The sequence below is a fragment of the Danio rerio genome, chromosome 3, assembly GCF_052040795.2.
Source record: "Danio rerio strain M-AB ecotype USA chromosome 3, GRCz13ab, whole genome shotgun sequence".
Lineage (NCBI taxonomy): Eukaryota > Metazoa > Chordata > Actinopteri > Cypriniformes > Danionidae > Danio > Danio rerio.
Genome location: NC_141023.1, coordinates 58,570,767 through 58,585,551, shown reverse-complemented (window position 1 = coordinate 58,585,551; position 14,785 = coordinate 58,570,767). Strand labels below are relative to the sequence as shown.

The window sequence follows — 14,785 nt, the reverse complement described above, 5'->3', positions numbered from 1 at the left end:
CACTGTCACAGCACATATTCTAAGCTTCTCAGACAAAAGAAAAGCACTTGGGATTATGCAAGCGCATTTGATATGATGATCTAATCACTTAGACAAACTAATTGTGAACAATAAAGCCCTCCAGATGTGTGCCAAGAGTATGACAGCTCCTCCCTAAAACACATTGATCCAAAAACAAACTGCTTACATTAGTCACTCGAACCACACTCCGTCGCCAGATGTATTAAACGGAACAATACATCGTTTTATGGTGTACATTGTCTCTAGAAATTTCTTAATATGGTTTTGTCAGAATTTATTTAGCTATTTTGATCATTTTAAATAATAAACAAAACATTAAAATTTAGATGAACACTGCATAATTTTTTTAAAAGGGCTCACTTTTTTAAGTCTCAAATCAGTGTTTCTCAACCATGTTACTGGAGGACCACCTGCTCGGCACATTTTCCATGGCTGCGTCCAAAATCACATATACTTCCAAACTATATAGTACGCTAAAAACAGTATTCAAGTCGAGCAGTATGTTAATATAGTGCTATACATTTATTAAATGTAAAAAGATTTGTATTACATATAAAGATGTATTATAGCTTATATAGTACATATTAACTTGCTATTGTTTCTTTCAGTGTTATGAATCCATTATATAAGTTAAACCTATTGTGTACTAATTATATACTTATATTGTGTGAACAATATAAATAAAAATATGTTGATGGCGAGGTCTGAGAAGACAATAATAACATTAACATCCATCTTAACCGTATATGGTTTGCCCCTGCCTAGATCGTGTTTGATGGATTGTGTGTGCTGAAACGTGTGTGGGTCTGCAGCTTAATATTCCTTTCAGCTAGATTCTGAAATGTGCATCTGATGGACATTTCGCGAAGCAAAGCCACTAACGGATGTAGTGCGTCTGAGTTTCACTCATCATGTGCACATTCATACTATGTAGAGCGTACTTTACTAATGGTCGAGTAGTACGTTTAAATTTAAATTACATTTTTGGATGCACCCATGTTTGCTTAATCAAACACACCTGATTCAGATCATCAGCTCATTAGCAGAGACTGAATGACCTGTAATGGAGACATGACATTCAACACATGCAGTGTTGTTGGTCCTTTAGGAATGTGGTTGAGAAACACTGTCCTGAAGTTAAACAATAGACTTGTAGACAGGTAGTTTCTTGTTTTTGGGTCTTGTTCAGGGGTTACTTTTAGCTTAGCTTAGCATCATTTGTTGAATAAGATTTGACCATTAGCTTTTCATTCATAAAATAGTTTTCATAATTTTCCTATTGAAAACTCTGTATTTACATCATGTTAGAGACCAACTTTACATTAACAGTTACTATTCTAGTCCAATATAACTAGGAGCTATACTCTCATTCTGCCGTAATAGTCACAAAAATCTGCTGTAGTAAAGTACCTGCACCAGGCAAAGTAATATTACGCACCGTAATTATTCTGCAATATATATTGCAAAATGAATTTCATCAGATGACTTGAATATCTCTATTTGCAAAGAATTGATAAAATTAAATGGGATGATTCTCCAGTAGGAGTGCCTCTGCATAAAATCTAATAAACAATCTATTGTTACAAATGAATAAAAATATAGAATTGAAATATTTAATTTTCAAAGTCTAACAGTATTTATGTTATAGTAATTGAACAATAAAGATTAAAATAATTCAATAAAATGAATTATTAAATGTACGGATTATACACTTTCTTATGCTTTTTAAAATCATCATACAATCACAGGCCTCAAAAACACATGCAAATGATTGATAATAATTCAAAGTAAACACTGCACATACTTCAGTGTGACAAAGTATATTGTGCAGCTTTGATACAGCCTATGAGAACTGACTGTTTTCATAGGGCGCCTTGAAACCATGGAGAGCTGATAGACGTGCTGATGAAAACACAGCAGATTTACCATGCTTCGATGTGTTCAACCAACAAACCAACATGATTACAGTTAATAATAGGCCCTGTAAACCATTCATTTATAAAATATATAATCTTACAATAAGAATCAAACATTATACTGATAAATAAGCCAATGCATAACTATGATCTGTGCATGATCACTGCAAAGCTGAGGCATTCGTTTAGTATATAAACTATAAACATAAAGAAATAAGTAAGTAATGCAAAAACGTTTAAACAAAAACTACAAAAATTGGAGTGTTACTGGGGTTATTGCAGGACTTTTTAAACTTGTCATGAATTTAAAAAACTACGCTGTAATCAATGTGAATGAAGTTATATATGGTTCTTTGCCTGCTGAAGAGTTGAGGGCTTTGTTTTTTTGCTTGTTTATTTTATATTTATGTCACATTTGTATTACTGTAATTTGTTTTGCTATGAAGATAGCCTTCATTAACTGACATACCATAAAAATAAACAAATCAGTCATTTAATCACCCACAAGTGATTCCAAAGCTTTGACTTTCTTTGTTTTCTGTCGAACACAAAAGTATAGATTTTAAAGAATGTTGGAAGCTGATAACCATTGACCAAAAAAATCAACCAAAACTATTTACCAAAAAATTCTATTAAGGTGAATGTCTACCAGTTTTTCTACAACATTCTTTAAATTATCTTCTTTTGTGTTCAACAGTAAAAGCAAAAAGGTTTCACACAAGTGAATGGATGAGTAAAATGTCATTATTGTTAGGTGAACTATGTCTTTAAGAAGCTCTTTGGTAGATTTTGGAGATTTCAGTGTACTCCCAGAACCTTTTACATGTTGTTAATCTAATCAGAGATTTTGGGAACTCTCTAATAACATTAGAGACATTAGAGATTAACATTAAAAGCTGTGTTCACTCACTTTGAAACATATGTTATTGACTTAAGGCTTGTGTAAGGCCTTACGTAGTGCAGGTACATTAGAGGCTAAATTCATTTGGTCATAATTGAAAAATGCATCCATGACTTTATGATTAGCAAGGGCTACGTCACTGCTGAAGTGTGAGTCTCTGGTGACATCTAGTGGAGCCGTTGAGTTGTTATTCACCAGTATAATGTGATTTCCTCTCCTGATCAGGTCATTTTTGGAAAGTCAAGCTGTGCAGAGTTTTATAAGGAGGCGTACACTCCAGTCATCTACCATAACAAGTATGAGTCCCTTTCTCCTTCACTATTCTTTACTAAACTCTTTTTCTTTATTTATATCATGAATTGTATTACATTACATTTTCACCTAGAGTATTTTTTGTAGACTCTATCTCAGATTCCCACTACTTTTATTTAACAATGTGCAACAAATCAGTTTAGACTTTGAGATACTGTTTTATACATATTTACATTTATATTACAATGAAATTGATAGTAATATAAATTTACATTTATATTAATCATATTAATCATTCATAAATGTTCATCAATTAAAAACAAAGGTTTTTAAGGTAAAAAAAAGTTATGGGAACACTTTAGGTAACGATTTACACCATTTACTACTGGCTTATTACCTGCATTTTATTAAGATATTAACTGTTTATTGCCACTTATAACTTATGATCTTATTTTATATCCCTAATCCTACTCAATACCTAAACCCTACTTTAATATGTATTATTAAGCAGCTAATTAGTAGTTTATTGAGCAAAAAGTCTAAATTTATGGTTTGTTTATAGCATGAGCTGTATATTAAAATAAAGTGTGACTAAAGTTATGACTAATTAAAATCTTGAGATGATGTATTTTTTTCTACTATTTTAATGATGTTTAATAACTATAATAGTAATATTAATAGTATTATTTTGCTATAATTTTTTCATGTTATTGAGGGAAAGAAAATATGATTCATGTTAACATCTCGAATGTGCACTCCATGTCCACTTTATTAGGTACACCTGTCCAACTGCTCATAAATACAAATTTCTAGTCAGCCAATCACATGGCAGCAACTCAATGCTTTTAGGCATGTAGACATGGTCAAGACAATCTACTGCAGTTCAAACCGAGCATCAGAATGGGGAAAAAAGATGGTTTGAGTGACTTTGAACCTAGCATGTTTGTTGGTGCCAGATGGGCTGGTCTGAGTATTTCAGAAACTGCTGATTAACTGGGATTTTCACACACAACCATCTTTAGGGTTTACAGAGAATGGTCCAGAAAAGAGAAAATTTCCAGTTAGCGGCAGTTCTGTGGGCCTTGTTGATGCTAGAGAAAAATGGCCAGACTGGTTCGAGCTGATAGAAAGGCAACAGGAAGTCAAATAACCACTCGTTACAATCAAGGTATGCAGGAGAGCATCTCTGAACGCACAACATGTCCAGCCTTGAGGCAGATGGGCTACAGCAGCAGAACAGGAAACTGAGGCTACAATTTGCACAGGCTCTCCAAACTGGACAATAGAAGATTGGAAAAACGTTGCCTGGTCTGATGAGTCTCCATTTCTGCAGAATTTGGCATTAACAACATTAAAGCATGGATCCATCCTGCCTGTGGTGGTGGTGGTGTAATGCTGTGGGGGATATTTTCTTGGCACAATTTGGGCCCAGTGGTACCAACTGAGCATTGTGTCAACACTTAAGCCTACCTGAGTATTGTTGCTGACCATGTTTATCATTTTATGACCACAGTGTACTCATTTTCTGATGGCTAGTTCCAGCAGGAGAACGCACCATGTCATAAAGCGAGAATCATCTCAGACTGGTTTCTTGAACATGACAATGATTTCACTGTACTCAAATGCCCTCCACAGTTACTAGATCTCAATCCAATAGAGCACCTTTGGGTATGGTGAAACGGGAGATTTGCACCATAGATGTGCAGCCGACAAATCTGCAGCAACAGTGTAATGTTATCAGTAAGGACCAAAATCTCTGAGGAACTTTACAGTATCTTGTTGAATCAAAGCCACGAAGGATTAAAGCAGTTCTGAAGGCAAAGGGGGTCCAACCGGGAACTATTAAGGTGTACATAATAAAGGGGGCCGATGAGTATATGTTTTTGTATATAATTGTTTGAAAGTTTAAATATAATTAATATACAACAGTACTTTTTAAAATAATTTTCAAAAATGACGTTAACTTTAAAAACAGATGTTACTGATAAGCAAAAATAAACATCTTTTCATTTCAGTTTACATCTAAATTGTATATTTTTTTAGCTTTTTAAAGATTGTTTAGTTTAACAAGATGCACACATTAAACTAAATGAAGCAATTTATTACATTAAAACAAGTTAATGACAAGGTAGAAAAGAAATATGCTCACAATTTCCTGAGTCCTCCAAGTATGTCTTCTCCCCCTTGGCCGCAGTGTTTTTCAGTCCCATCTCTCCACCTCCGCAGGTCCCCCGAGTTCTATGAGGAGGTGAAGATGAAGATCCCCGCCAACCTCACAGACAACCACCACCTGCTCTTCACCTTCTATCACATCAGCTGCCAGCCTAAGCAGAACACCCTTCTGGAGACGCCCGTGGGCTACACGGTGAGGAAAGCCCCTTCCTCTCGTTCTCTCCTGTTGCACGCTGTTCTGCAGGCTGCCTAATAAAACACTCAGCCCTTTGTGACCCTGTGGCCCTCAGAGACTCCTGAATAGGGCTCACACGTCACTCACTATCCCTGCTGGATACAGAAGCACATCCTTATGCTTTTCCTCATCACCCGCTGTGAAGTGCGGATGTGCAATATGATAATTTTTTTTATATACAATGTCCTTACAATCTGTGTTCAAAGACAAATTGTAGCATTATGCTACAGATCAGATTATATCAGTTGCAATTCTGCGCATCTGTCTCTATGAGTTTGGTAAGTAGGATGCAATGTTGGATTAATGGAATCCATTCCTAATCCATACTCCTAACACTTAGGCCCATTCACACGGCGCGTCAACGCTTTCCATTCACTTTGATTGGGTGACATTAAGTGTTGCCGAACTGAATTGTGGGTCCGTCAGCACCACTTTAGTGGCGTTGCTCGCAGCAAAAGTTGGAACTCTCAAGCGCCAATGAAAGCGTCAGCCAATCAGATATATGGAAGGCCATTGGGGCCAAAACATATGCAACGGCCTTTCATACCTATATTTAAATACACCAGCCCCGACAGTAGCCGATTGCTGACTAATTTCATTGGCTGACGCTGCTATGACGATCGCATCAGCCCCAACTTCAGACATGCCCTCTGTCAAGCGTTGATGCTAAAGCCCTGTGTGAACCGGGCGTAAAGCTGAAGCCACTCTGCACTTTTTGCCTGCACTTTTTGCTTTTTTAAGGGTATTAATCATAAGCAAACACATTCTCTCAGACTAGTCCTCGCAAGAGAGATTGTTCTCACAGAGACCCACAAAAGTTAAAGAAAGCGTGAAAGCAAAAGAGAGAAAGAGATTGTCATTGCAGTTTGAGCCAGCTATTTAAACGCTATGCCGATCAGCGATTGGTCGCGCGAACCCAGCATCAGAGGCCAACATCATCATGAAATGCGGATCCTCCAATGGCATTCATACCTGTAACACATACGTAAAATATCACACCCACATACAAACAAACAGAAATTCCAGAAATGTGCCAACACTGCTTTAAAGTAACTGCATTATGTGTTTTTATCCAGTATGTTGATGTTAATAAAGTACCCTTGGGCTTGTGATGTGGGGTTTATGGGAGTCGTTGTTTGTCTCTGCAGTGGATCCCCCTCATGCAGCATGGCCGTCTGCGCTCCGGCTCCTTCAGTCTCCCTGTGTCTGTGGAGAAACCTCCACCCAGCTACTCTGTCCTCACTCCTGACGTAAGACATTCATCACAGTTTCTTTGACGTTGTGATTGTGTGTGAATGCATGTGGAAGTTGGGAATACCAGGGGTCGGTGTTATGAAGCTGAATTAACTGGCATTAATCTTGAGTTTGTGATTTATAGCACAGGTCTCAGGGGTTAATATCATCGTTTTGTTTTTTAAATAAGTCTTTTTTCCCCACTTTTTTAAGGTTAGAGCTACAACTCTGTAATAATTTTTGTAATTTAGGTAAATGATGAATATGGTGTACTTTAAATTTGCTTGCATAAACATTGGTTGAACAAGATGAAAAAGGGATGCATTTTTCTTACTGCAGTGGTTTGCCACTTTGCATACATTTTCATGTATATTAAAAAATATTAAGCCCCAGAAGCCTTTTTTTTGGTTTTAAACATGTAAAACTTTGCAGATCATTTTTTAAATTAGTTTTTGTCTAAAGGCTGATTTATATTTCCTGTGTCAAGCGCACGCAAATGTCGCATAGCGCATTTATGTTGCATAGCCCATAGCCCACCTCTTAGAAAATGTATCTACATGCCACAACAAAGTACTGTGATTGGTCAGCTTGGTAGCTGTGCCAAGTGTTTATTTTATTTATTTGTTTATTTGGCAGGGACAGTGTACATTTATTGGCAATGCTGCAAATGGACTAGAATTAGCCAGAATGCAATTTTTTTATCTATTTTTCTTGGACAGATGTTAAAATTGTCAACCTAAAAACAATACAATAAATCATATAAATTAAATCATTTATTTATTCAATAAATCATAGTTAAGAAGCACTAAAATAGACATAGTTATGTAGATTTTAATTAAAAATGTATATGTACGAATTAAAGTAAAACACAAACATTATGTAATAGAGACAGAGAATATTCAAAATACATTTAAACAACGAATCATTAAGATGGCAGGCACATCTGGTAGCATGCTAATCAGATGACACATCTGATGTTCTATAAACCAGATTTTTATATGTCTTTGAACATATTGAAAGAGGTTATTTCTGCCATGGACAAAAATCTACTACTGTGCAGCTGTTACTGAAAAGGTACCCTGACCAAAGCCGCTTTACAGTCTCCTTGGGCTGCATGTGTTTCTCTGTGTGTGGCGTTTCTTATGTTTACTAACTGACTGAGAGGTGGAGATGACAGTCCATGAATGAATTTATACATCTGACAAATGTGTGTGGATGGGACCAAGAGCCGTGCAAAACCCGTTGGAGCGAGTGTCTACAAGTGTTGAGTCCCATAATGTAGCTGTAGATCAGGGGTGCCCAAACTTATTTCTCTGAAGGGCCAAAGACTAAACCTGATTGAGGGCTGGGCTGTGGGCCGAAGTTAAATATAACAAACTTTATTTCATTAAAGTTGGCTAAATTCCTAATTTATTTAATATTATTTAATAATGAATAGAAAACATCAATCATATTAACTAATGGATTTTTGTTTTTACATTTAATTATTAATATATTAGAATAAAAGGTCACTTTATTTTGATGGTCTGTTTGTTGAATTTAAGTTACATTGCATCTACATGCCAAATAATTCTCATTAGATTATAAATAGACTGCTAGGTTAGGGTTAGTGTAAGTGGACATGTACTTGCAAAGTTTCTTATAGTCAGTTAAATGTCTTTTAAAGGAGCAGTATCAACAGATATTATGCAGACAGTCTACTGATATTCAGATGGACCATCAAAATAAAGTGTTACAGAATAAAAACAAACAGTATATTAAATTTATTTGTATCAGTTGAGTTAATTAATGGACTACTGTAAATAACAACTAATATTATGCTACATTAAATATACTCAATTGTTACATTCACCCCTGTATAATCTGTCCAACATAAAATAGCATGCAAGTAATGTGATATTTCAAGTTAGAACTCCCTTTGACATCTCCTCTGTGCCGTCACATGTCTTAATTAATATTTATGAAAAATGCCTGCCTTTAGCTGTTAAGTTAAGCCCACTAGGCAAGTGGCACTTTATGTAATTAATAATATGTATCAGCCATTTTAAGTCATAGTAGAATTTGTAGATTCACTCTGGTATTGAACTCGGAAATGCCCAAAGGCACATTAAAATGCTTAGCCACTTTGATTTATCAGGAAAGCGAACCCAGATTTTAATCCCAAAATATCATGTTTTAACAAATCCTAAAAAAAATTAAGTCAATACAAACTATGCTTTAACAGGTAATTATTTAGTGAGTTGCAACATCTGTTTGGCTTTAATATCTGAGGAGGAATGTGAATTTGTTTTTAGGCCTGTGTTTGTGTGTGTGTTTCAGGTCCAGCTACCAGGGATGAAATGGGTGGACAATCATAAAGGGGTCTTTAATGTTGAGGTGAAGGCAGCCTCATCTGTTCACACACAGGTAATGACTTTTTTGACATTTACTACAAAAAAAAAGTAATTGCTGACATTTTTGTGCATACTGTGCTGTAGGGATGCCAAAAGTTAATTAAATATTAAATAATCAGTTGTTGTTAATACGTTAAATCTACACAGCTTGACTGTTGGTTAAGCGGGAACATTATTAACGTACAAGTGTTTTTTTTTTCTTTTGAGGTTTGAGGTCTTTTGATGTGTCGTACACACAAAACATACTGCATGTCTGTGGTGAAAAATGAATTGGTCACACCATAAAATTATTAAAAAGTCTCCGCTACTAAGCTCTAAGGAATTACTGTATAGTGTTGCTATGTCGTGACATGTCCATTATGTACAGCATTAAATTGCATGATTTTCTGAAATAGATTAGCCTATCAATTAATGCTTCTAGCTTATACATATAACCAGGGTTGGGCAAAAGTACATTGAAATGTAGTTTAAAAAAATACCAAATACCTCAGTTTTAAGTGTATTAAAATAAACTACAAAATATAACAGCCACAAATAAAGTACAGTTTTTTTTTTGTATTTTGAAAATACTACAAAACACTTTTACAAGGGAGCACCTTCCATCAATAGGCCTATTGGATCAATCCCTTCACCATAAAAACTGATTTAGTGAAGTAAACAATGACTGATAACAACAGCTTTTCTCTGAGCAGGTTTACGTCAGCTTCTCTGCCACCTTATTCACCTCTAGTATACCCGAGGAGGTATTCATAAAAATGTAACTTGTCTTTCTCTTTGATTTTAAGATGTCTGTCCTGTCTTGAAGATAATCTCTTTTATCGCTGTAATAACCATTTAATGCAGACAATGAGTAGAAATATACAGTAGTACTTAATCTATTGATTGTGGAAATTGCCACCATCTCTTAAAAATCTTATGTTTTAAAATTTTTGCAACTGAAATCTTCAATACTCAAAATAAACTTATGATTTCTAAAAACTACTAGAGTTTCCAGTTTTAGTCATTTTTATAAATGATGTTTTTATTTTTATTTTTTTATTTATTTTTGCATTTTTTTCTTCACAACACAATATAAAACAAGATATCTCAAAAAAAAAAAAAAAAGTCTACTTGTTTTTGCTGCCATAAAACCTGAGTTAAGATTTCTTGACCAGTCTATAGATTGGAGTATTATTAAATATTTTTGTCTTATTCTGATTAACTTTGTCAAAGTTTGTAACTACCTATTAATGCTGTGGCTCACCGTCCACCAGTGCTAGTTTCACTGTTCCTTCAGCCGTAGTCACCAAAGCGCAACAGCAGTGTAACAAGCCACTGACTAGCTTGTAGACATGGGCCAGTTTGAGATTCTGATGGTATGATTACCTTGGATAACAAATATCACGGTTTGCTGGTATTGTGATTAGTGCTCTAAAATATATTCTTTTTATATGTCTGGGTATAATACAAAAACTTTTTCCCTCTTTGAACACAATATATTTTATTTTGAGAAACATTTAAAATATTTTGAAGCAGTAAACATGTCAGGCTAAATAATTTAAATAAATCATTGACTTCTGCTATCTTCATTGGTTTCTAAAACACAGATTTCTTTACAATTTAAAATGGCATCTTTGTATATCTTTTTTGTTGGAGATACTGTTGTCCTAAAAACTAAAAAAAAAAAAAAAAAAAAAAAATTATTTTTACACATACCATAGGAACTGTATAGCAGAAAATTTCAAACCCCGGTATACCTTGAAAGTGGTTATCGTCCCATGCCTACTAGCTTTTATGATTTTCAATATTCCCCTTTGTCTATATTCCGCTCACATACACATTCATGTATCTATGCGTGAACTGCTCACCAGAAAAGCAAATTCTACTCAAATAACACGAAGAACATGTCTGTTTATTATACTTTTTCCTGCTGCTTGCAAAAATGCTGCTGTGCTGTCATGGGAACACTGGTAAAAGGACACATGTTCAGTCTTTCACTGTCAATAACATTCATTAATTCATTCATTTTCTTGTCGGCTTAGTCCCTTTATTAATCCGGGGTTGCCACAGCGGAATGAACTGCCAACTTATCCAGCCTTTTTTTACGCAGCGGATGCCCTTCCAGCCACAACCCATCTCTGGGAAACATTCATACACTCTCATTCACACTCGTACATTACGGAAAATTTAAACTACCTAATTCACCTGTACTGCATGTCTTTGGACTGCGGGGGAAACCGGAGCACCCGGAGGAAACCCACGCGAATGCAGAGAGAACATGCAAACTCCACACAGAAACGCCAACTGAGACGAGGCTAGAACCAGAGACCTTCTTGCTGTGAGGCGACAGCACTACCTACTGTGCCACTGCGTGGCCTGTCGATAAAATTTGGGTTATTTTATTAGCTAGTGTTTCTTTCTCTATTTAATCTAACTTAAGTAAATTGTAAAAAGTCTTAGATTTTATATAATTTAATTAAATATTGAAAAATTATACAATGTTGTTGGTTTCAGTTTTGTCCCAGATTTTTATTTATTTATTTATTTTATTTTATTTTATTTCCTTTCAGTTTTTGCATACAAGGGGTGCCCAAACTTATTTCTGCAGGGCTGGTGTCCTGCATATTTTAGTTCTAACCCCCAATTAAACACACCTGAATCAGCTAATCAAGCTCTTTCTAGGTATACTAAAGCTGCATCCCAAATCGCATACTTATGCACTATTCTACGCCATTTTGTAGTATAAATAGTGTAAGTAGTGCATTCACACTGTAAACTCTAAAAATATTAAGTGCACTTTAATTACCCGGATAATGCACTCATTCAGCTGCTAAAATGATGTGTGTTATGATGGACACTTCACACACTCAACGACCGCAATTTTGCTCACATAGCAGAAGGGGCGGAGCTTTCGGGCGCTTTCGGGAGCTTTTGGGTTGCAGCTGGAGGGGCATGCGCTGCGTAAAACGTATGCTGGATAAGTTGGTGGTTCATTCCGCTGTGGCGACTCCAGATTAATAAAGGGACTAAGCCGAAAAGAAAATAAATGGATAATAGGAACCTGTGAAAATTGACTTTACATGTATGCTCTTTTTTTTTCGCCTGATGTGTGTAGGATCCGCACCTGGACAAGTTCTTCACGCTGGTATATGTTCTGGAAGAGTACTCTTTCCCCTTTCGTCTGAAGGACGTGATCATCACAGAGTCCAACGTGGAGGCGGAGCTGAAGGCCAGCATGGCGGCTCTGAAGGGGGCGCTGCTGGACACCTGTGTTCGCTTTTTGCATCAGCTGATGAGCAAACTCATATTACTGATCGTACACCCACCTGTCATAGCAGGACAGATCGGTAAGTGAGACTGGAGCTGGGACACATTCACAGAAATCTTGTTTAAAAAAAAAAATCTTAAGAAAAAGTGTGATAATAACCAAAAAAAAAACTAATTTTACTTTTAATTTTTAAGTTGTAACCTTGGCAAATTCATTTAAAAAGGCTGATTCATTAAAAAGGGTGGTCCAGAGTGTATTTTTGAGGCTTGGTTGTGTTTATAAAATGCAAAGCAATGTGTGCTTATGCTTCACTTGTAAAATTAAAAAAATGTGATTTTTCCATACATCGTACTTAATTTGTATACAGCTACTTAGCTAACATGAAAGTGACTGTCATATTTCCTAGTTCATCCAAAAACCCGCTCTCAAGAGGCTCTGATTAGTCAACTAACATACTGTGCTGTGATTCGCTGATCGGCTCCATGTCACTAGGAAGCATCTCAACTATAACATTACAGCGCATCTGGCCACACTCCTCCACTGCGTTGTGTATATGTTCATTACCTGAAGGGTTTATCACATCATTAACCCAGATGTATTTTTTTTGTAGTCTCCAAAACTTGTTGCTAAGCTAACTCTGTAAAAGCCAACAGAGTTGGGCTATTAGCCATTGAACTATTAGCATCTTACATTCAGAGATGTTGTTTATGTTCACACAGCTACATCACACATCAACTTAAACATCTTTTTATTTATTAATCATGGAATCAAACACGTAATTCATTCCAAAACGGATTAATTCATAGAGGTGTTGCACTGAGATGCACAAATGTTCTGTTTGTAAATATTTTCATTGGCGGAACAGAAAAAAACACTATTTTTAAGCGCAACATTTTGTTAGATCTTAGCAAATACAAATGTGACACTATGGATGATTACTTTTGTGATTGAAGCTGCGCCGGGTTCAACTGAACAATAAGATAGAAAACTTCTCTGCATAGAAACTGTCACGTGCGGGCGCGAGTCTTCCATCTGCCTCCCGTCTGAAAGGACCTTAATGCATCCTTGTTTCTTCCGTGCGTAGATAAATATAATTTCATTTGCTTTCATCCATGTATATTATATTCATTTTTTTTTTTTAATTTATTATTATTTTTATATATAACAAGGTCCCTATGCTATAGTTTCGTGTATTAGCGATCTCACAGGGGGGGGCGAAATGGCGATCTGAAAATTTCGTATATCGCCCAACACTAATCTGGGCCTGACATTAACACCCGGCAAATGTGGGTAAAGTCCTGCTGTGGCGAGATTGACAGACACTCCACTAGCCACTTTGTCTGGTTTAAAAAGATTTTTTTATTTGTAGTTTAATCAAAAGCAGGCTTCGACAATAAGGATTACCCAATATGCATGTAAATGTGATCTTAGAATCAAGAAGCAGCATGATGACAAAACTAATTGTGTTCACGCAAGCAAAAGAAGCTGGTGAATACCAAATGAGAGGATTGTCACTCATGTGCAAAGGTGATGTGATGCACACGACTGTTAAAAAGTGTGTGTTCATAGACACCAATTTTCATTGTTACATCAGGTGTTTTAAAATATTAGCATGCTGTTTCTGTTTGTGTGCATTGCTACAGTAAACACTGCCTATGTATGTCACACATAATCTTGATAATTTTTTTTTTTTTTACCTGAGTTATGATGAAATGCTTTCATACCAGTGAACTAAGAAAAGTGTAATTATAAATAGAAGACATGTTGGATATTAATCTCATAAATAAAGAACCACCCTAACGCAGTGGTTCTCAAACTTTTTTTTATCAAGTACCACCTCAGAAAAATTATCTCTCCAAGTACCACCATAATGACCAGTATTGAAATACGTAGCGTAGCAGGGCCAGTAAAGCAGCAACAGCTCTGCACAGTTTAAAAACGTGGCAGATTAACTACTATTATTAAGAATATATACTATTGTCAGCCACTTTAAACATTATAAATAGTTTGAACACTGTACTGTGCTTATATGTAAAAAGACAAACAAACAAAATCAAACGTTAATGTTTAAATTAAAATTTGCTTTTATAAGTTCATTAAAAATGGTAGGCTACTGTTCCTAAAAAGTAAAAAAAAAAAAATGCTGTACCTAAATGTAAAGTGTTTACCTATAGTATTCTATTCATCAAAACGGAAATGCTTTATGGACCTCATAAATATTGGCTATATGTCATCATATTAATATATGAACAAATTTTGATAAATTCTGAAATGTATGTCGCATGTACATATGGCATATTGCATTCCTCTGCGTACCACTAAAAGGAAGCCCGCGTACCACTAGTGGTACATGTACCACAGTTTGAGAACCACAGCCTTAAAGTATTATATTTTATTGGGGTTATTATTAATACT

General features: G+C 35.6%; 1 protein-coding gene across 5 annotated transcripts in view; it reads left to right on the top strand.

Moving 5' to 3' along the window:
* dock6 (dedicator of cytokinesis 6) overlaps positions 1-14,785 on the top strand; it is a 111,829-nt gene that overhangs the window by 44,364 nt on the left and 52,680 nt on the right. For all 5 annotated transcript variants that reach the window (XR_015481346.1, XR_015481345.1, XM_087245244.1 and 2 more), the window contains exons 16-20: positions 3,064-3,134; positions 5,317-5,455; positions 6,646-6,747; positions 9,050-9,136; positions 12,218-12,449. Coding sequence is in view for 3 of the 5 variants with exons in the window: in XM_087245244.1 (XP_087101370.1) it covers positions 3,064-3,134; positions 5,317-5,455; positions 6,646-6,747; positions 9,050-9,136; positions 12,218-12,449 (631 nt within the window). In the remaining 2 variants the exon portion in view is untranslated. The remainder of the gene's footprint in view (positions 1-3,063; positions 3,135-5,316; positions 5,456-6,645; positions 6,748-9,049; positions 9,137-12,217; positions 12,450-14,785) is intronic.